Source organism: Plecotus auritus (genome assembly GCF_963455305.1).
Source record: "Plecotus auritus genome assembly, chromosome: 6".
NCBI classification, from domain to species: Eukaryota; Metazoa; Chordata; class Mammalia; order Chiroptera; family Vespertilionidae; genus Plecotus; species Plecotus auritus.
In genome coordinates, this window is record NC_137773.1 from 143233154 (window position 1) to 143252463 (window position 19310).

The 19310-nt window shown below is 56.4% G+C and overlaps 1 protein-coding gene across 1 annotated transcript in view; it reads right to left on the reverse strand.

Moving 5' to 3' along the window:
* Nucleotides 1-1625: 1625 nt before the first annotated feature.
* Nucleotides 1626-19310, reverse strand: part of PLXND1 (plexin D1) — a gene marked incomplete at its 5' end in the record, with an annotated part of 51625 nt that continues 33940 nt past the window's right edge. The window contains 23 exons of the mRNA XM_080675578.1: nucleotides 1626-3847; nucleotides 4061-4135; nucleotides 4269-4409; nucleotides 5470-5617; nucleotides 6728-6891; nucleotides 7401-7505; nucleotides 7765-7799; nucleotides 8573-8636; nucleotides 8717-8820; nucleotides 9326-9482; nucleotides 9685-9831; nucleotides 11791-11989; nucleotides 12281-12411; nucleotides 12937-13041; nucleotides 13813-13925; nucleotides 14020-14127; nucleotides 15553-15667; nucleotides 16444-16593; nucleotides 16681-16944; nucleotides 17148-17238; nucleotides 17318-17485; nucleotides 18228-18367; nucleotides 18463-18562. Coding sequence (XP_080531704.1) covers nucleotides 3731-3847; nucleotides 4061-4135; nucleotides 4269-4409; nucleotides 5470-5617; nucleotides 6728-6891; nucleotides 7401-7505; nucleotides 7765-7799; nucleotides 8573-8636; nucleotides 8717-8820; nucleotides 9326-9482; nucleotides 9685-9831; nucleotides 11791-11989; nucleotides 12281-12411; nucleotides 12937-13041; nucleotides 13813-13925; nucleotides 14020-14127; nucleotides 15553-15667; nucleotides 16444-16593; nucleotides 16681-16944; nucleotides 17148-17238; nucleotides 17318-17485; nucleotides 18228-18367; nucleotides 18463-18562 — 2941 coding nt within the window. The 3' untranslated portion in view covers nucleotides 1626-3730. The remainder of the gene's footprint in view (nucleotides 3848-4060; nucleotides 4136-4268; nucleotides 4410-5469; nucleotides 5618-6727; nucleotides 6892-7400; nucleotides 7506-7764; nucleotides 7800-8572; nucleotides 8637-8716; nucleotides 8821-9325; nucleotides 9483-9684; nucleotides 9832-11790; nucleotides 11990-12280; nucleotides 12412-12936; nucleotides 13042-13812; nucleotides 13926-14019; nucleotides 14128-15552; nucleotides 15668-16443; nucleotides 16594-16680; nucleotides 16945-17147; nucleotides 17239-17317; nucleotides 17486-18227; nucleotides 18368-18462; nucleotides 18563-19310) is intronic.

Sequence of the window (19310 nt, forward strand, 5' to 3'; positions counted from 1 at the left end):
TCTTAAAACTGAGCCACCATGCTGTAGGGAAGCATAAGCAGCTGATGGAGAGGAACCAAGGCACCCCAACTTTTAGCCCCTGCTGAACTCCCTGACCAGCTAGCTCCAATTTGCCAGCCACAGGAGTGTGCTGTTTTGGATTTCAATCTTCTAGCCCTAGCTGAGCTGCTCCAACCAACACCACATAGAACAGGGACAAGGCTCCCAGCTAAGCCCTCCCCAATCACACACGCATGAGCAACATACATGATTGCTGCTGTTTTAAGCCATTGAGTATTGGGGTGGTTTGTTACTTAGCTGGAGATGACCATAGCAAGGGCTGCAGGGCAAATAAGGGCTCGATCCTCAAAGGCCCTGTCAGCCAGGGTAAGAATTTGGGTTTTGTTTACACGTGGTAAGGGACCATTAGAGGACAGTGAGCGGCAGAGTGACCTCAGAGGGACATGGGCAGCAGCAGGAAGTCGTGAGGAGGCCCCTGCAGTGGTCCTTCTCATGGTGAACGGTGGCTGTGGAGGGAGGGTGAGGAGTGGTGGAATATAGGTCGTGTTGAAGCAAGATGGATGGGATTTGCTGAGGGATTGGATGTAGAATGGGGCCAATGATGAATCCACAGTTTGAATCACAGTTTGAGTTAGGTGACTGCATGGCAGCCTTCCCCTGGTGTGAGGACTCAGCTTGGCCAGGAGACTGCTGAGAGATGGTCCAGATGTGGGGTGACAGCTAAGCCAGGCTGGGGGCAGAGAAGAAAAGATGAATTTGAAGGGAGTCAGGGGTAAACTGGACGGGACTTAAGAAGGGAGCAGGTGGCACACAAAGGGAAACTGAGGCAGCCCAGCATGGGCTTGCCCTGCTCTCTATCCCACCCTCTCCTCCCCAAACCTCACACAAGACGTTGTCTAGATGTGCCAACAGCTTCCTTGGAGTGTCTGCCAGTAGGGCCCCAAGGGGCACCGTGAGCTGACGCAGGGGATTAGGCTAGCACTTCACAAGGTGGTGTGTGTTTTCATCTCTGCTCTTCATGGCTTGGCCAGGGGCTGCGGGAGGTACCCAGGCAGGGTCTTAGGGGGCATCACTGGGCATCTCGCCTCCATGAGCTGCGGGCAGGGCAGTACCCTGGCCTGGCAGAGGCCGGACATCATTTGGCACCCAGGAAATTCGGGCAAGTCTTCTCCTCTGCATGACGACACTGCGCCAAAGCCCACCGCTGGTGACCCTCGGAGCAAAGGGATGCCTGTAGCTGCAAGGCAAGTCTTCAGGGGCCCCAGACAAGGACTACGGGTGGGGGATTCAGTGACGTTGGCCACCGTCTGTGCTGAGAAATGACCCTGGAATCTAGAGATTTCCTCCATTTGCAAATACATTTCTAAATGTCAAGAAGGAATTGCATGTTAATTAGGCATTAAAACAGGCTGTGGAATATTTAATGACATAGAAAGATGTTACTGACATATTGTTGCATGGGGAAAATACAGGTTTCAAAATGGTGTGTATACCCTGGTCCCGATTTTTTACTCCTCTGCCCCCAACCCAGGCAAATATGTGATTTGGCATTCTCTGAGATATTAACCGTGGGTGGGTTGAGGTAGCTTTTTTTTTTTTCTTCTTTTTTTTTTTTTTTTCTTCCTGATGTTTCTGTAGGAAGTGTATTTAATTCTAGCATCACACCAAAAAAAAATGTTTTTTTCTATCAAATGTGTTAATAACTTAAATTAGAAATCTGCTGCTTAATAAGCAGGAATCAGTGCTCAGAATAGAAAATTTGAAAAGATAACGAATCTCTCTACCCAGAAGATACCACAGGAAAAGGCTATTTTTAAAGCTAAAAATTGTTTACTTTTCTCTTTTCACTTTTCTGTTCTCATTAATTTAAAAACTGGCATTTGTAGGATTTTGTTTAAATGGTATGAATTTTTCTGTCCTAGTTCTTACCTTTGGTAAATGTGTGTGCTTATTTATTTTTTTTCATGAAGGAAAAAAATGAGCTGCTATGCTTTCTAGTGACCTCTCCAGGAGGTCAGGAGTGAACCTCACCCCCAGCTCAGGCCCAGCTGGGTGGGCTGGGGGGTTCTGGTATTTGCTGGCCTCCAGTCAGGTTAACCGTCCTCATGGGCCACGGTGAGGAACAGCCTGCCCTACTGGCCTGGGGGAAACGGTTTCCTCATCTGAAAAATGGGGTTAGTGATACGTTTTTTAAGAGGGACGAAAAATTCGGGGTGTGTAAATGTCAGCTCTCTTTCCAGTGTGGACCACCCCTCCCATTGGGAGGCTGCTGGGAGACTGGTCTGGCAGAAGCATGGCACGGAGGAGTGAGGGCCCAGACAACCTGGCTTGTCTCCCCTCTCCCCCCGCGGCTCCCTGGCTGCGACCTGGGGGCAGTCCTCCTCTGTGCTGTTCCTACACCTGTAAACGGAGGACACTGTTCCCTTCCTCGTGGACTCGTTAACTACAGGTGAGTTGGGAGCAGGGCCCACCAGGGGTGGGTGGCACACAGCAGCCATGACATCTTCCTGCAGGTCCCATGGTGCCCTCGGAGCCTAGGGAACGCCTGGGCCAGGCCCAGGGCAAGCAGGCAGCCACACTGTCCTATCGCCATTACTCCTCCAAAGGCTGAGGCAGGTCTGAGCCAGGGTCCCCTGCCTCTGGGGACAAGCACTGCTTTCCCGCCTCGGCCATCTCAGGATACAGGCTGGAGCCCGCAGCAGGTTTTCCCATCAGGCTTTTATTATAAAGAAGGTTCCATTTAGAGCATCCTGGTCACCCTTCCGGCCCAGGCCCTGTGCTGGCGGGGTCTGCTGCGGGGGCTCTGGTCAGCCAGAGGGCCACTTGGGACAGGAACAGAAGACGTGATTTTCTCAGGGTGGCGGGGGGTGTGTGCCAGAGCTGCCCATCCTCTGGAACAGTCATTTCCAGTGTTGCGTTGGGAGCCCCTCGGTCCCCTCCCAGGTCCTCTGCACAAGCGGCAGCTGTTCACAGTTGGTGCATGATGAGTTTAATATAGAAAAGCTTTCTTAAAAAAACAAAGTGGTGCTCTCTTTAGAAATACTTCCAGCAAGATCAAGTAGCCCAGCTACATCCTTGGTGCAACTTAGCCCCGCGCCCCCCAGACCCAATCGCCCAGCACCGGTCCCCTTGTCTTCCGCCCCCCTGGCTCAGGGAAATCCCCAGGAGCCTCCCCACGGGCCGTGGGCGCTGCCCACTCCACCAGTAGCCACTTAAGCAACGAAAATCTGACACTGCTCGGAACTGTGTGTGGCCCGGGTCCTCTCTGGGTGAGGGGAGACTGAGACGACGTTTTGGTGGTTAAATCGGAAACCAATCACGGGCTGGTTCGAGGAGGCCTCCCCTCCATCAGAAAGGCTGAGGTAGTGTTTCTGGCTGCGGCCTCTGGGCCAGGCGGTCTCTTATGTTTGTTCATTTGCGGGACCGAGTCGGGCGGGGCTCTTAGCAGCTGGCTGTGACAGAACGTGCGGGGCACCGTCCAGGCTGTCCTGGTGGGTGGTGGGAACCTTACCAGAGACTGGCTGTGTCATCCAAGTCCCCATCCCAAAGGCTGGGCCTGGGGACAAGTAGGAGGGGACAGAGGTGCCCAAGGGGCCAGGGCGGGGGGCTCCTCATTCCCCCTCTCCAGTGACTCTGCTCAGTCATGGCCCAGCCGGAGTCAGAGGCACTGGGGACCAAATGAAGTCGAGGGCCAGGTGCCTGCTTCCTTCCCCACACGGTCTCCGCCGGCTCAGGCCTCGCTGTAGCACTCGTAGATGTTGTCCTCCATCAGAGCCACCACCTGCTCAAACTTGTGCTGCAGCTGGGTCCTCCGGGCCGTGGGGTTTGCCTCCAGGGCCGTCATGATCTGAGGAGAAGCAGAGGGGCCATGGGGCTACAGGCCTGGGTCCCCTGGCAGTCTTTGGGGAGCACACCCTGCCTGGATTTCCACAGCTGCTAACCTGCCCTAAAGCACAAATGTCCTGGGATGTAAATGCTAGAGTGGGGATCTCTCTGTGGGTGAGATGGGGAGGGGGTGCCATGGCTGCAAAGGTCAGTGCCACACACCAGGGGTACCCACCTGCGGGCGATACCTCTTGGCATATTTGTAAATCTCTGCCATGGCCACATTGGTGTTGAACTCGTTCTGGTACTTCTACAAGCAAAGAGAAGGCGGGAGTTGGGAAGGGTGGGTAACCTGTCAAGCCTGGGCCCAGCCCACCCTGCTGCTTGTACACAAACCCCTCACTGGACAGGCAAATGCCAGACCCCCCACAGCCCAGCCGCACCCTCGACTCCTCGGCCAGGTGCGCGTTCATCTCCTGCTCGCTGAGGGGTGTCATGTCGTGGATCTGCTTGTAGTAGCGCTGCACGATTTTGCGGTACTCGGGGATCTCCTTGGCGTAGAGGAGCTTGTTGGTGGGTGAATCCTGGGTAGAGAGAGTGAGGGAATGAGGAGGAAAGGATTTGTCTTTTTCTGGACGAGCCAGCTCTCTGCTGCCACACGAAGGCCCCGTCACTGAGTGTCCCCACTCCGCCAGCTTCAGACCAGGGGCTCCTCACCCCCTCCCTCTGCTGTCCTTCTACACTGAACCCCTGCCCTGTCTTCTATGGGACTGTCAGGGTGATGACCTGACAGGGGATCTACTTCTTTTAGGGGGAAAGTACATGGGCTTGGTGCCAGCTCTTGGTCGCACAGAGGCTGTTTTGTTTACATCCTTGCTTCGGGTTATAGGTCTTGGTGGCTAAGATTTCTGGAAGCCTGATTGCTGGCTCAGTGGAATATTTCCCACCACATGTTTTCAACGCCCGAAAGCGAAATGTGCCAAGTACACTCCCAGTTCTTTGTCACAGGCATCCTGCCTTCCGAGATAGTAAACGCATCACTTCTCCACACTATCTCTCGTGGCCTGTCTCTGAAAGTCACGGGCAAAATGCAGGGCCACGAACCCTCCATCCTGCCCGGCCAGGTCTGCTTACACCATCTCCTTAATGCTCACAGCAGCGAGCACTCTTTTATGCCTCCCTGCTCGCCCATGCTGTTCCCCCTGCCAGGAACACCATTCTCTCTCCTCTCCCCGCAGAGATGCCTCAGGGGGCTCCCTCCTGCGTGTATCTCAGAGGTCTTGGTCCTCTGTTGCCTCTGCCCACCCCTTCTCTGTGCCCACTCAGAGGGCTCTTGACCATCGGGACTGCTGCCTGTAGCCTGCCTGGTTCCCAGATGACTCTGTGCCTGACCAAGCAGGTTTTCTACATTCGCTCTGGCTCTATGGCCTACATGTTGGGAGCTGATGCTGGGCCCACCTGAGGCAGGTGCAACCGGTCTTTAGTGATGCAGTTTGTGACTGTAGTTGTGTCTGGGCGTCTCCTCTGGTCCGAATGTCCCTGTTCATCTCCCACATCCCCCAGACCTGAGCTCCTATAGTTCCCCTCCCAGAAAAATCTCTGTCCCATCATTAGCACCCAGGCTGCCCCCCGGGAGCAGCTGACCTTGCCCAGCTGAAGGTCAGAGATGGAGCAGGCGTCAATGAAGGCCTGTGCGATGACTGAGAGGCAGGCGTCGATATGGTCCGTCTTGTCGATGTCGAAGACAAACTGTGGGTTTTTCAGGATGTTTACCCAGAACCGGAGAGGAAGGCTGTGGGATGGGGGAACAGAGGCAGTGTGAGCCCACCCCAAGGGTAGGGCAGCCGGGCCCAGAGGACAGGCTGGCTTTACCCCTCAAGGCTGGTGTAGCCTACTCACAAGGTGGAGCCTCTAGAGACCTTGGTCTGCTCACCCACAAATGGGGTTGGTGGCCATCCCTGCTGGCTGGGCTACGAGCAGCTAAGGCCACGTTTCCTGCATGGAGCAGGGCAGGAGGCTGAGTCAGGAGCTGCAGGCCTGGCTGGGTGGAGGGGCCTGAGTCCACCCTCACTGCCCACCCCATCCCCCACAGAGTCTCCAGCAGGAGCCTCAAGCCAGGTCCTGGTTCTCATTAGAAGCACCCCCACCCCGCCTGGCAGCCCATGGCTCCTCCCTTAGCCTCTCACGGCAGCAGGAAGTCCACCATTAGCAGCAGGCAAGGGCTGAAGGAGGGTGGGGCCTGGATCCTAGGCCTTGGCCTCAGGAGCCAGAGGGTTGGTAAAACCCCCACTCCCACTGCAGCGCCTCCCAGTGACTCAGCAGCCAGGGCTTATGCACCCCCAGAGCTCTGAGAAGCCCCTGCAACTGCACAGAAACTTCTGGGCCTGTGGCATTTTTTTCTGAGGGTCAGCTTTTTTTAAACAACTTCTTGTTGGGATCTGTGACCCCAAAAAGCAAAGACATGCCTCAAAAGAAGGCTGCAAACTGGGTATGGGAGTCAAGATTATGCTGCTTTGAGCCATCCAAGGGCTGCGTGATCTTGGGCAGTCATATCTCTGTGAGCCTCACTGTTCTCATCTGTCACATGGAGCTGACAGGGCCTGCCCAAGAAGGATGGAGGGAGGATGATGGTAAGGGCGACACTTACATAATGCTTGCTTCTCCCTCATTCTTATAATTAAGGCGAATTACTTTTATTGACTTTGTTTTACAGCTGGGGTGGGAGGAACTTAAAGCACAGAGCGGTTAAGTCATTTACCCAAGATCACACAGCCGGGATGTGGCATAGTAGCGACTGAACCCAAGCAGGTGGACTGAGAAACCGGGCTCTGAACCCCCGCACTGTTGCTGCCCCCAGGGATACATGGAGCTGCACAGCCCTCCCCACATACCCACCACCCACCTGTTGGTTTTCCAGATGTGCAGGGTGTCGGGATCTGAGATTCCCCTCTTCTCGGCCTGCTCCTCCAAGAAGTCAAAGAAGTACTTGACGGCCAGAGGGGGCTTGTCCTCACGAATGCTCAGAATGGCCTTGAACAGGTCATCCAGAAACTTCTGCAGCGTGCCCTGCAGGAGAGCAGCGTGCCCGCCATCAGCCCAGGACCACATGTCGAGGGTAAGTGGGACCCTAATGGCTCTGGGGAGACTGTGGTACTGGAACTGGTGAATGTGGAAGCCATGTTGCATCAAGCCGGCCACCTAACCTCTCTGGGTCTCAGTTTTCTCACCTGTGAAATGGGTTAGTGAAACCTACCTCACAGGGGTGCTGAAAAGTCTGGGGCATAGAGTGGGAAATCAGTGGAGCCAGGATGTGGTATGTAGGGTGCAGACTGCCACCTAAGCCGGGTGACCTTGGGGACATGGTTGACCCCTCTGCGCCTCCTCTGCCCTCTGTTACGTTGGCTCACTTAGAAGTTGTCTGTCGGACACCTTTCACGGCTCTAAGCAAAGGCAGGACCCTAAGCCCTAGCCTCTCGCCCTGGGAGCCCCGCTGGCTCCACGGAGGAGCTCTCGCCCCACCCAGGCATGAGGACAGCTGACCTTCCTTCCAGGCGAGGAGAGGAGGCCGGGCCTACCTTGGTAGACAGCAGGCGGGTCAGGTAGATCTCTGGTAGCACCTTCTTGCGGTGGCTCTGCCGGTGGGACTTCTTGGGCTCTGCCAGCTCGTCCGTGGGCAGCACCTGGGAGGCCGGAGCGGTGGTCAGTGCCGGTGCCAGGCACCATCCTCCGCCTCCCAGGGGAGGTCCCATCCTTCTCCCAGAGGCATTTGGTCGGCACAAATGACCAGGTTCCCTGCTGATTCCAGAGCCCATCTCCGCTCCCCACCCCCAGCCTTTCCCAGAGCCTGGGAGCATTCTCCCCAGAGGACCAAGGTGGCAGGAAGCCAAGTCCACACCCAGTGAGGGGCGGGAGCCCCAGGGCCAGAGGCCGGGCACTCACCAAATGGAAATACTTCTCTGTGTCCAAGTCTTTCACTGCGAGAGGAAAAACACACAATAAATAAACAAGTGAGGGGAGGGAGAGCGCGAGAGAATAGATAGGGAGCGGAAACCAGGAGAAAGGGTGAGTTCCAAAGAGACACATGGAGAGAAGGAGACAGAGTCAAGGAGAAAAATGTAAAGACAGAGATGAGTGAGATCCAGGAAGACACAGAGAGAGAGACAGAGAAAGATAAAGGCATTAAGAGAAAGGCACATGCAGGTGAGAGGAGACGCAGGGAGGGAGCGAAGGCGAGGAACAGAGACAGGGTCACGCAGGGAGAGAGGCGAGGCCCCAGGCAGGAGGGAGGCTGCCCTCACTCACTCCCCCACCCGACCCCAGAGCTCCCACCAGACCTCACAGGCTGCGGGGAGAGAACCAAGATCCTGCTCCTGACCTCAGAGGGAACCCCGAGACCCAGAAGCATGAAGCCTGGGGCATCTGAGGGTGTGGACAGTGGGATTTGAGGCAGAAACACAACCCAAAGCCTCGATGGGCATGCCAGCCACCCCTCTGGCCTGGCAGCTGCCCAGACCCATGGTAACCATGCCCCGCCCTCCTGAGACTTCTCTCTGGCTGCCCGCAGGAAGTCAGCCTGAGAGGCCTGGTCACAGGCCCTGCCAAGCAGTCCTGGGTCAGAAGGGCCTGGCTTGGCCCCTGCCCCAACCAAGGAGGCCACAGCCCGGCCCAGCCTCGTGAAGCCTCAGCCTCCCCACTGGGGCTGCTCAGAAGGGGTCCTGGCCACCCTCCCCATGTCCAGCGGCGCTACCTCGGCCCAGTGTGTTGTCCTTCTTGTCTGTGAGGCTCATGGCCAGCGAGGCACCTTCGGGGATCTGACAGGAGGGGAGAGGCTGAGGTCAGAGGTCAGGTCAGGGAGGCTGCAAGTGCGGGCTGGGTGGGGCTGGGAGCCCACCTTGTAGTGTGCCAGTGTGTTGAGCTTCTTGCGGCCATCCTCCACCACTGAGGTGTCGTCCAGGTCCCGGAGGATGTAGCTCTGAGTGCTCGAGGCGAACCACTCTGGAGACGGGGAGCAGGGGGTCAGGGGCAGGGCCAGCCGAGGGGATAGCACCAGCCTGGCCACACGGGGAGAGGCTGCTTGCTCTCTGTGAAACCTGGGGCATGCCACGTTTCTCTCTGCGCCTCCTTTCCCCCTCTGTAAACAGCGTGGGGAGAAAACTGGGGAACAGGGTGCTGGGAGGCCAGAGCCGTGCTCCATCCCCGGGAGGAGCTCTGGAAATGTCCTCATCCTCGGGGTTGATACTGTTGTCATTGCTGATGAAATAAGAAAAGGTGCCACCAGCCCTGGCTGGTGTGGCTCAATTGGGCATTGTCCGTGCATCCGGAGCTTGCCAGTTTGATTCTCGGTCAAGGGCCCATGCCCGGGGCTGTGGGCTCGATCCCCAGTAGGGGCGCACTTCATCTGCCCATTTGCTGAGTGAAAGGAGTGTACTAGTCTGACTAAGGCAGGGCTGGCTCCACCAAAACAGTCTAACACCAAGGGATGCTGCCCACCCCTGCCCACCGAGGTCGACGTCCTCGGCGCGAGGCCACTGGGAGTAGGGCACATTCTTGCAGAAGGCCTCCAGGATCTTCTCCTTCACCTGCGTCAGCGTGTCGGTGTCCATGGCTCGCACGCTCAGCGAGTCCATGCCGCAGCCCTGGAAGGACACGTTCAGGTTCTGCAGGAGAGGAGGAAGGAAAGGTCAGTCGGTCCTCACCGTCACTACCCTGGGCCCAGGCAGGTGACAGCCTACCAGAGGAGGCCGGGCCAGATCATAGCCTCCAGGCATGTGGGGACCCCTCCCAGCCAGTTCAGGAGACGGCGCCCCCTTGCTTCCCAGTTGTCCTCCCCCTCCCTCCCCCCTCCCCACACTGGCTCACCCGGGGCTTGGCCTCAATGTTCTCCCGTAGCAGCCACTCCTCATTGAGCGTGTAGCGGGCCTTGCCTGTGATGGCATCAATGGAGCCCTTGTTGATCTGCTGCTTGATGGCACACAGGAGCAGAAAGAACGGCTCCCCGACCGTCTCCTGGGGTGGACAGGGGCTGTTGTCAGGGGCTGAGGCCCAGCCTGCCTGGCCCCCACTGCCTCCCTGCCCGCCCTCCATATCCCAGCTCCCAAGCCTCCGGAACACCTTCACCACCCACTTCCACCAACAGCTTCATGGCTGCCTGTTTAATATCCTTCTTTTGGGTCCTGGTGCTGTCCCCCCAGCCCCCTAAAATCTCCATGGACTCTACGGTCGAACACCACTGGCTGCGGGCAGGCTCATTCATTTCATCCTCACTGCTGAGGCTGAGAGCAAGTAACCAGCCCAGGGTCACCAGCAGGAAGAGGCACAGCTGGACTTGGACGCTGGATTGGCTGACTCCCAAGCCTGTGACTTTTTCTGCTAAGCCTCCCAAGGTGAGTTTGGGTGGAAGCAGAACACAGATGTGGCCCCCACCTAAATCACAGCGCAGTGAGTGTGGAGAGTCCTGGGCTTAACCGGACTCTCCTGCCCTCGCCCCCTCCCCCCACCTTGCCAGTCTCCCTTTCATAAAGTTCACAGCCATGAGCTGATTTTCATGGTCATTTTATAGCAAGTGATCAGGAATTACACTGATGGTAGATATTTAGGTAAAATGGTAAGCTGATTTAAGGAAAAAAATTAAGTACATAATAGTGTTAGGCAGATTTGGCAAGATGATGAAGACAGCATGCCAACTCCTTTTTTTTTTTTCTTTTTTGTTAATCCTCACCCGAGGATATTTCTTCCACTGATGTTTAGAGAAAGTGAAAGGGACAGAGAGGGGAGAGAGAGAAACAATGATGTCGTATCAATTGGTTGCCTCGGGAACTGAACCCGAGACCCTTTGATGCATGGGCCGACACTCTAACCACTGAGCCCACCAGCCCAGGCAAGCATGCCAACTCTTATTCCTGACCTAGTTCTCCAGGTCTGGCGGTGGGAGCCACTGAGGCCCCACTTTCTGGAGCAGGAAACAAAGGCTCAGAAGGGAAGCCACACAGAGGCCTTAGGAGCTGGGTCCAGAGTCCACTGCAGCCCCTACGGGCCCTGCTGCAGCCAGTGCAGGCAAAGACCAGTAACACCGGGAGAGCCTCAGGGCTGTGTGAGGGCCCCGTCCTAGGCCCAACCGCCTCTGCTCTATCCCCACCCCCCTTCCCCACCACAGGGCTCCTCCAGGCTGCCTGCCCTCACGAGCCCCACACCCAGGGGCATGGCCCACATGACAGACAGAGGGCAATGCCTTTTCCAAGTCGCACAGCTGGTTTGTGCCAAAGAATGGACTCAAACCCAGGAGATCTGAGGCCCTGGTTCTGGGCTTCAGTCAGGCCTCTGCCTTTCTCCTGGGGTCCCCAGATGACTTCCTGGCCTCTGCAGAAAAGCCCTAATGGGGTCCCTTTGGCAGAAGGCAGATGGCCCTGACCACCTGGCCTCCCTGGACTTCCCAGCCTTATCTCATCAGAAAGACTCGCCCGACTTCCTTTCAGAAACAGTCCCTCCTCCTGGCTTTGCCCATGCTGTCACCAAAACCTGGGACACCCTCCCCACCCAATTCTTTAGCTGGCTCGTTCCTACTCTAACCTTTACTCAGGCCGCCACCTGGAACCCTCCAGCCCGGTCAGAAGCCTCAGCGGTTGAGCTTTGCTGTATTTTAATCTGTTTCCACATCTCTCTCCCCTAATGTTGGGAGAGCTTCAGTGGCTGAGAGGGTTTGATGACTGAGGACAAGCTCCCTGACGTGGCCTCTATTCTGCCCCAGTGGGCTCTGAGCCTCACAGGAAGCCAGGCCTCCGCTGAGCCTCCGTCCCCGTCTGTATAATGGACCCTCGGGGCCTGTCCCTGCCCTCCTCTGAGTCCCTCTCCCATCTGCACACAGGGATAACTCTCCTGGAAGAGTTGGCAGAAGGACGAACCAAGTCCAATCTATCACTGGGAGACGGTGGTCCCTGCCATATGGTGGCGCCTTCACGCCTGCCTCACCCTCAGACAGCTGTACATGCAGATGGACATCCAGTTGGTGAGCATCTTCTCAACCACGGACTCCGTGCGCCGCAGCATGAGCTTGGGGTTCTTGGCGGCGGAGGCGTCGATGAGGTCCACCAGCAGCTCCTTCATGATGCTGGTGTAGTACTCAAGCTTACCATGGAGCGCGATGGTCAGGAGGGAGGCCAAGCTGCACCTGTGGGTGGGCATGGGGCGTCAGTGGGATCCGGGGGCGGGGGGGAGGCCCACAGTGGTGGCTACAGGTGGCCTTATCACTGACGTGCCTGTGCGGGTGGAATCCAGGCCCAGGAAGGGGCGGAATGTGGGGTCTCAGAACCCCCAGTACCCTGACTTGATGTTGGAGGCCAGCTAGCTGCCCAGAGGACATGGTGATTTGCAAACTTCCCGAGCCCAGGGTCCAGCCAGGCTGACCCAGGACCAGTGGGACCGCAGTCAGAGCCCCACCCCCCGAGCCTCGCAGCCCGACCTGTCCCGCACTGCGAAGTCCTTCTGCTGCTCCAGGGCGTGGACAAAGACGATGAGGAAGTGCTTGTTGTTGAGCAGCGAGGAGAACAGGCCGATCCCCTCTTCCATGTTGGGCCTGCAGCTCTCGGGGATCTGCAGAAGCAATCGGTGAGGGGACCTGTGTCTCTGCCTGGCCAAGGGGTCAGCACTTAGGACTCTCCGAATGGCTCCTTGAATGCCTCCTGGGATGGGGAATTCACTACCTTTTCATGGTGGAGCGTCCTAACTCCCCGTGACTGGGAACAATGGCTCAGCTGAATTGAAAGTGGGGCACAAAGAAGGGCAGGAGTGCCTGGGGTAACCCAGCATCCCCATGAGGGACCCTCTCAACTATCCTCTAAGGCACAGGCAGAGTGGGATGTCTAGGGAGGACCAGTCCTCTCCCCTCTCTACCTGGCCTGGGGGCAGCACTTCTAACACCCTGAGGGGCTGCTTCAATGCCTCTGGGGATGAAGTGCTAACTACCTTCCAATGGCAGATTCTCCTCCCGACCCCCAGCCCTGTGACTGGGATCAATGGACCCGATGAACTGGAAAGTGGAGCCTGACAGGGACTGGGTGGCCGAGGCGGCCCCAGTGTGTGTGTGGGGTGGGGGTCGAGGGTACTGAGGATACTCACCTTCCACTCTCCCAGCAGTGGGTGTGTCTCTTGCACGGAGGAGCTGCCCTGGGAGTTGAGGGTCTGGGAGGGCAGTATGTAACGCTCTTCATAGAGGGAGGAACACTGTGGAGGCAGACCCAGCACCTCAGCAGGGCTACACCTTGACTGGCATGCAAGGACACTCAACCAAGGCAAAGGGACACTTTATAGAGAAAGACAAGGCAATGGGCCACGACCACGGCGTCCCAGGGTTCCAGAGGAGTGGGGAGGGGCGTCCCCGGGGGCTTCCTGGAGGAAGGAGAGTGGAACCAGCATGCGCCAAGCTGTAGCAACGCAAGAGGGCACAAGGCTTTAAAGAAAACAAAAGCAGCTGAGTGTGGAATAAGGGAAACTGAGGCAGAGAGGCTGCTGCATGGTGTGAGGAGGGCGTTGGCCATCAGCACCAATGCTCTGGGCAGGCCAGGGAAAGTGGGGACAGGGCAGCAGCCAGGAACAGAAAGAGGCGTGGAAGGGGTGGGCAGAGTCCAGGGGGCAGGAAGAGGTATGTGGAGATCAAGAGAAGCCTGGCTGGGAAGGGGCCCGATGTAAGAGAGACTAGCAGGACACACGAAGCTTGGGCCACTTCTGCTCACCCCCTCAGTGAGGGGAGAGGTAGGCCTGGCACCCTGGGAGCAGAGGGGCTGGCAGCCAGCTTCTCTATGGACAGTTAAACATTGAGTGAATAATGAAGGAAAGTGGGGGTAGAACCTGGGCCCCCTCCCGGCAGGCCCTTTGGATTTGCACTGCTCACGGGGCCCACACTACACTAGCCAAGTTTCCCCACAAGCATAAAAGTGCCCTCTAGAGCGGCACAGCCTAGAGCCCCTGAGGTGGCAGACGAGGGCACCGGCTGACCTTAGGGAAGAAAGTGCGGGTCACAAAGTGCTTATACTCGAGGAAAGGGATGCCCTGGCTGCGGTTCAGCTCCTTGGTCAGATCCGTCATGTCCGTCTGCAGCTCAGCAAAGCCTGGTGACAGGAAGGTAGAGGTGAGCGTATCTCGAACCCATTCCCCAGTTGGGAAAGCCGAGGCCCATGGTCCTGCATGGTCCCCGCCCACTACCTTTACGGATTTCCTCTCGGATCTGAGATTCCATCTCCTCCATCTGCAGCAGGGTCTTCTGCCAGTAGCGCTCAGCGCGGCGGCTCTTGGTGCAGAAGACAAATAGGGCTGCGGGCAGTGGAGAGGGGATCAGGCCTTGAAGCCCTTTGGAAAGCTTCTGTTGGCACCTGCTGTGCGCAGGGCCTGGAGGGAGAGGTCGGGCCTCAGCTCCACCTCCTCGGGGACAGGTGTGGCAAGGTGGCCCAGGCCTCCCCTCCCCAGTGGGCTAACTCCTACAGGGCAAAGGGTTTGGAGAAACCAGTAAAATAAGGCTCAGTGTCCCATTCTTATAAAAAGAAGTATGTGTGTATGTAAAACAGTGGTAAGCAGTGGCTTTCCCTATGGCTGGATTACATGAGAGAGAATTATAGGTGATTTGTGTGTTTTTTTTCGTTTTAGCGAGAAAGAATTTTAAATTCTTTCTACAATGACCTAGTGTTACTTGTGAATTGAGAAACTTTTAAAAGCAGATTACAAATCAGTATTATATAATCCCTTTCTGAATTGGGAGAAGGGATACATATGTGTAATATATGTAATATTAAAATATATTCTTATATGTAATATATATTTGTACATATTATAAATATTATATAAAACTTTAAGGAAACATACCAAAATATACAGGGTGTTAATGATGGGTGTGTTTTTTTGGTTCACTGATTCCCTAAAATTTTCTACACTGAGTATTTTTTTAAAACAGCTTTGTTAAGATATAATGCACACGTCATGTAATCCATCCATACATTTAAAGAAGACAATTCTAATGGCTTTTAGTTGTACATCCATTACCTGGGATCCTACATGTGGTCTTTTGTGAGTGGCTTTTCATTTAGCATAATGTTGTCAAGGCTCAGCCATGATGCAGCACGAGTCAGTACTTCATTCCTTTTTATGACTGAACAGTATTCCCTTGTGTGTATGTATACATTACATTTTACTTATTCACCAGTTGATGGACATTAAGTTGTTTCTCTTTTTGGCTGTTATGAACAATGCTGCCATGAATTTTCATGCACAAGTTTTGTGTGAACATGTTTTCATGTCTGTTGGGTAGACACCCAGGAGTGGGATTGCTGGGTCACATGGTAGCGTTTTGTTTAACATTTGGAGGAAGTGCCAAAGTATTTTCCAACCCCACCAGCAGTGTATGAGGGTTTCAATTTCTCTGCCACATTGAATATATTACCTTTATAACCACTGCTTTAATAGTGGTATAACAACCCTCTCTTAAGTACCTTCAACAGCTCCCTAATGATTAGATAGAAAGGTTCCAAATCCCTCTGCGTGCCCTCCCAACATCTATCCTCCCATTCGTGCTGTAGCCAGGCACCCCTCTCACCCCACCTCTGGGTGCAGGACCTGTTCCTACCTCCACGCGTCTGTTCAAGCTGTGCCCCCAGCCCGCTATGCCTTCTATCTGCCCATCTTCAGGGCGGCAAGGGAGGTAGGCCTGCCCTCCAAGGTGTCACAAGGGTGGTGGGGGCTCCTTACCAACCACAGAGAGCAGCAGCAGGACGCTGCAGATGACGATGGACACAATGATGGCGGTCTCACTGCCGCCCAGCTGCAGCGTGGCAATGGTCTGGTTGAAGTTCCCTACCTGGATCTGCACAAGAGAGGGGAGGGGGTTGTAGCTTCCCTGGACTTATGCCTCGGCTCTTCTCCTAACTAGCAAGGTGGCCTGCGGCAAGTCACCTAACACACAGACAACCACGCCCACCTCCAGGGGATGCTTGAGGACTAAATGAGATAACGCTTGTCATGCTTTTAGTCCTGGGCCTGGCACAGAGGAAAAACTCAGTAGCAGGAGGTGGGGGGCGGGGGGGGCGGGAGAGGGGGCTGTCATTATTACTAAAGCCTGGGAGGCGTGGCAGAGGAGCCAAGGCTGTTCACGGGGTGTGGCTGCTGTCCCCAGGTATCTGTAGGGTCGTCCTGGGAACAGGCGGTGTCTGAGGACTCCAAGGGCAGAATTGGGACCGAGGTGCAGACGAAAGGGAGCTTTCCCAGTCAGAGCTGCCTGTAAGGAAATGAGCTCCCCAGCCCAGGAGGCATGCAAGCAGGTACGGTGCAGAAAAGATCCCACTTTCTGGGCCTCTCTCTACTCCTCTTGCTCCCTGCCCTCCATGATCCTGTGTGATGACTGGCAGCCCAGACTCTGGGGAGAGCACCTAGAACGGGGCAATCTCTTATGGCCTTTCAGAGTCCAGCCCCATCAGGCCTATCACTGACCTTGAGCAGGTCCCTACGTTCTTGGCCCTGTTTCCTCATCTGTCAAGTGGGGATGTCAAGCTCTGCCTGCCTGAACTACTGAGCATGAAAATGCTCAGTTCCAGGGTGCTGAGCCAGGGACAGGCCTCTGCCTCCAGTGCCCCATCCACTCACCGTGATGGGCAGCTGGCCCTCAGCTGTGCCCAGGGACTCATTGACCGAGCAGTGGATGACTCTCTCCGAGACAATCTGGATGTCGCAGGCCACCTGGCCTATCTTGACCCGGTACTCATGGCTCTCCAGGCCCAGGCTGTCCTGCTCTTTCTGTGGGAGAGGAGGGGAGTGCTCACCAAGGCCCATGGCTGAGCTCAGCCCATTCACTGCCTTCACCCGGCACCCGCTGGCACTCACATGGATGACTAGGGTGAGGGGCTCCCCAGGGTGGTGTTTGATCCACTTCTCCCTCTTGGCCGTGGAGAACTGAGGGTCAGGGAGGTAGTCCAGGCGGAACCTGCTGCCCCGCTGTGCCTCCTCGGAGTCCAGCAGCTCCTCGGCCACTGCTACCTCGTCGGTGTAGGCCCGCCCGTTGATGAAGAAATCCACTGGCGCCGACGCGTTGCTCAGGGCCCCCGGGGAAGGGCAGGTGATGAGGGTGGAGTTGAGAACCTTGCAGAGCTGGTGGGAGAGGGCCACGGGCCAAGGTTGGGGTGGGGGGTGAACAAACAGACATGGAGAAATGGGGAGAGTTTGAGGTTTAGGGAGACAGAGAAGGAGAGAGAGACAAGAAGACATGGGGAGACAGGAGAGACAGATGGAGAGATGCAGCAGAGCAAGGGCTGCCAGCCACCCCCACCACCTCAGTCCCCTGCCCCGCTCACTGTGGGCTGTCGGCCGATGTGGTGCACAGCCATGGACACGTTCTGCACCATATGGAAACGCTCACCAGCCACTGTGATGGTCCTGCCACCGCTGTGGGGACAGCAAGCCCATCAGCCCACCTGCAGCCCGAGAGAGCTAGACCCGCTGGGGGTCGGGGCCAGGGTCTCACCTGACGGGGCTGCGGCGGGGACTGATGGCTATGATGACCGGGTTCCGCATGTACCAGAAGGTGAGGTTGCCACGCACACAGCCACGGTGCTCGAAGCGCACACACACGGGCACGGGGGCTGGCAGGGTGCCCCCGGGCACTGTGCAGGTGATGCTAGTTTCTGTGCGCCTGTGGGAGGGCAGCGAGTTTTGTCAGCAGGGCCCCCACCTCCCATTGCTTGCCTCTACCCAACACCCCCTGCCCCACTGACCAGGGGCACAGGCCTTTTCACTTGGCCCCAACCTGCTCTTCTGCCCTCTTGTACATAAATCTGTTTCTATATTCCCACTGCCACACGTTGCTCGGGCTGTCCTCTCCAGCAGAATATCTTCCCTTCTCTCTGACCCTGCCTGCACTTCCCAATTGCCCAGTCCCACCTCCGCCGAGAAGCCTTCCCAGAGCTCCTCTCCCAACTCCTGCCCCTGGCGAGGGCCCTGTCCCGTGGCTCTGAAAGCCCACTTTTCTCCCAATCCAACCCCACTGGACATTTCTATTTCCGGTGGGAGCGTCTGCTTTTCCCCGAGGGCTGAGACTGTGTTGGGCTCATCTTTTTGTCCCCATCAATGAAGCCTGGTACACATTAAGTGCATAATAAAGACAGAGCTATTTCACCAAGAGCTAAGGATCTCAGAGTGTATGCCATCACCACCATTTTACTGCAGCTGTCACTTATGAAGCACCTACTGTATGCTGGGCACAGAGTACTTCCCATAACTCCCTGTTCCTACCAGATGAGGAAGCTGAGGCTCGGAGGGGAAAGGGCTTGGCCAAGGGGTGATGCTTGATCCCAGGGTAGCACCCCCACCCCTCCAGCCCCCTAGCCCCATGGTTTCTATGGGCCGGACGGGGCAGCTGGGGCCAAGGGGCTTACATGAGCTCCGTGCAGGGCTCTGTGTTGTTCAGCAGGACCTGGATCTCGGAGCCCACGTGGAGGTCGCTCCCGTGGATGGTGATCCTGGTGCCCCCTGCCTTGGGGCCCATGGCAGGTTCCAGGGAGTGGACCAGGGGCAGCTGTGGGGTGGGAGGCAGGTGGTCAGGCCTCGAGCCAGCCCAGGGTGAGCCTGGTTGGGTGGGTGGGCAGGACAGTGGGCGGCGGCCTCCCTTACCACATAGGAGAAGCGCTCCCGTGACTTGCCCTCCTTAGAGACGTTGACTGTCACCACATCTGAGAACGCCCCTAGGGCTGGCCCCGTGGAACACACAATCCTGGGGGAGGCAGCTTTGGTCAGGACAGCAGCTAGCGGAGCATGGGGTCTATCGGGCACTGCCCCATTTCTCCCTTGAACAATGTCCGCACTTGCACCCCAGGATGTGTGCGCTCCCCATCCTTGCACTCAACCACCTGTCCCTTCCACTCACAGCTGGGGCTGGCATTCAACTGGGACATGCCTGAGGGCATTACCTCGAGTTCCCTATCAGCTGGAAAACAACCACTGAGCCCCCCAAATGTCATCCTGGCTGTTCCCAGGGACCACCGCCCCCCTACTCTACAATTTTCCCACAATTCTGTAACTATATGACAGGGGTTAGACAAGATAGTCTCTTAGGACACTTGAAAGTTCTGTGACCACAGAACACTTGCTGGGCTGGTGGCCTTATCTGCAAGCCTGACATATGGGCCGAAACAACATCCAGTTCATTCATTCCCTGCTCCCAAAGGTGTCCTAGAGCCCCTCAGGACAGGCCGATAGCTATAGGCCCGGATCTTTGCACCTCACCAGCAGCCCACACACTCTCTTAACTGCACTTTTTTTCTTTTCATCAGAGCAAGGCTTCTGTGGAAGTTGGACTGGTCTAGGGGAACATGGGAGGGCTTCCCAGAGGAGTGGGTACTTGAAGGTTGAGTGGTGTCCCGAGCAGCAAAGGGCATGATGTGTGGTGGGAATGATGGGAGCAAAGCCCAGGAGACCTGGGAGTGAGCAACTTCGGGGGGCGGGGGACAGAAGGGTGTCTG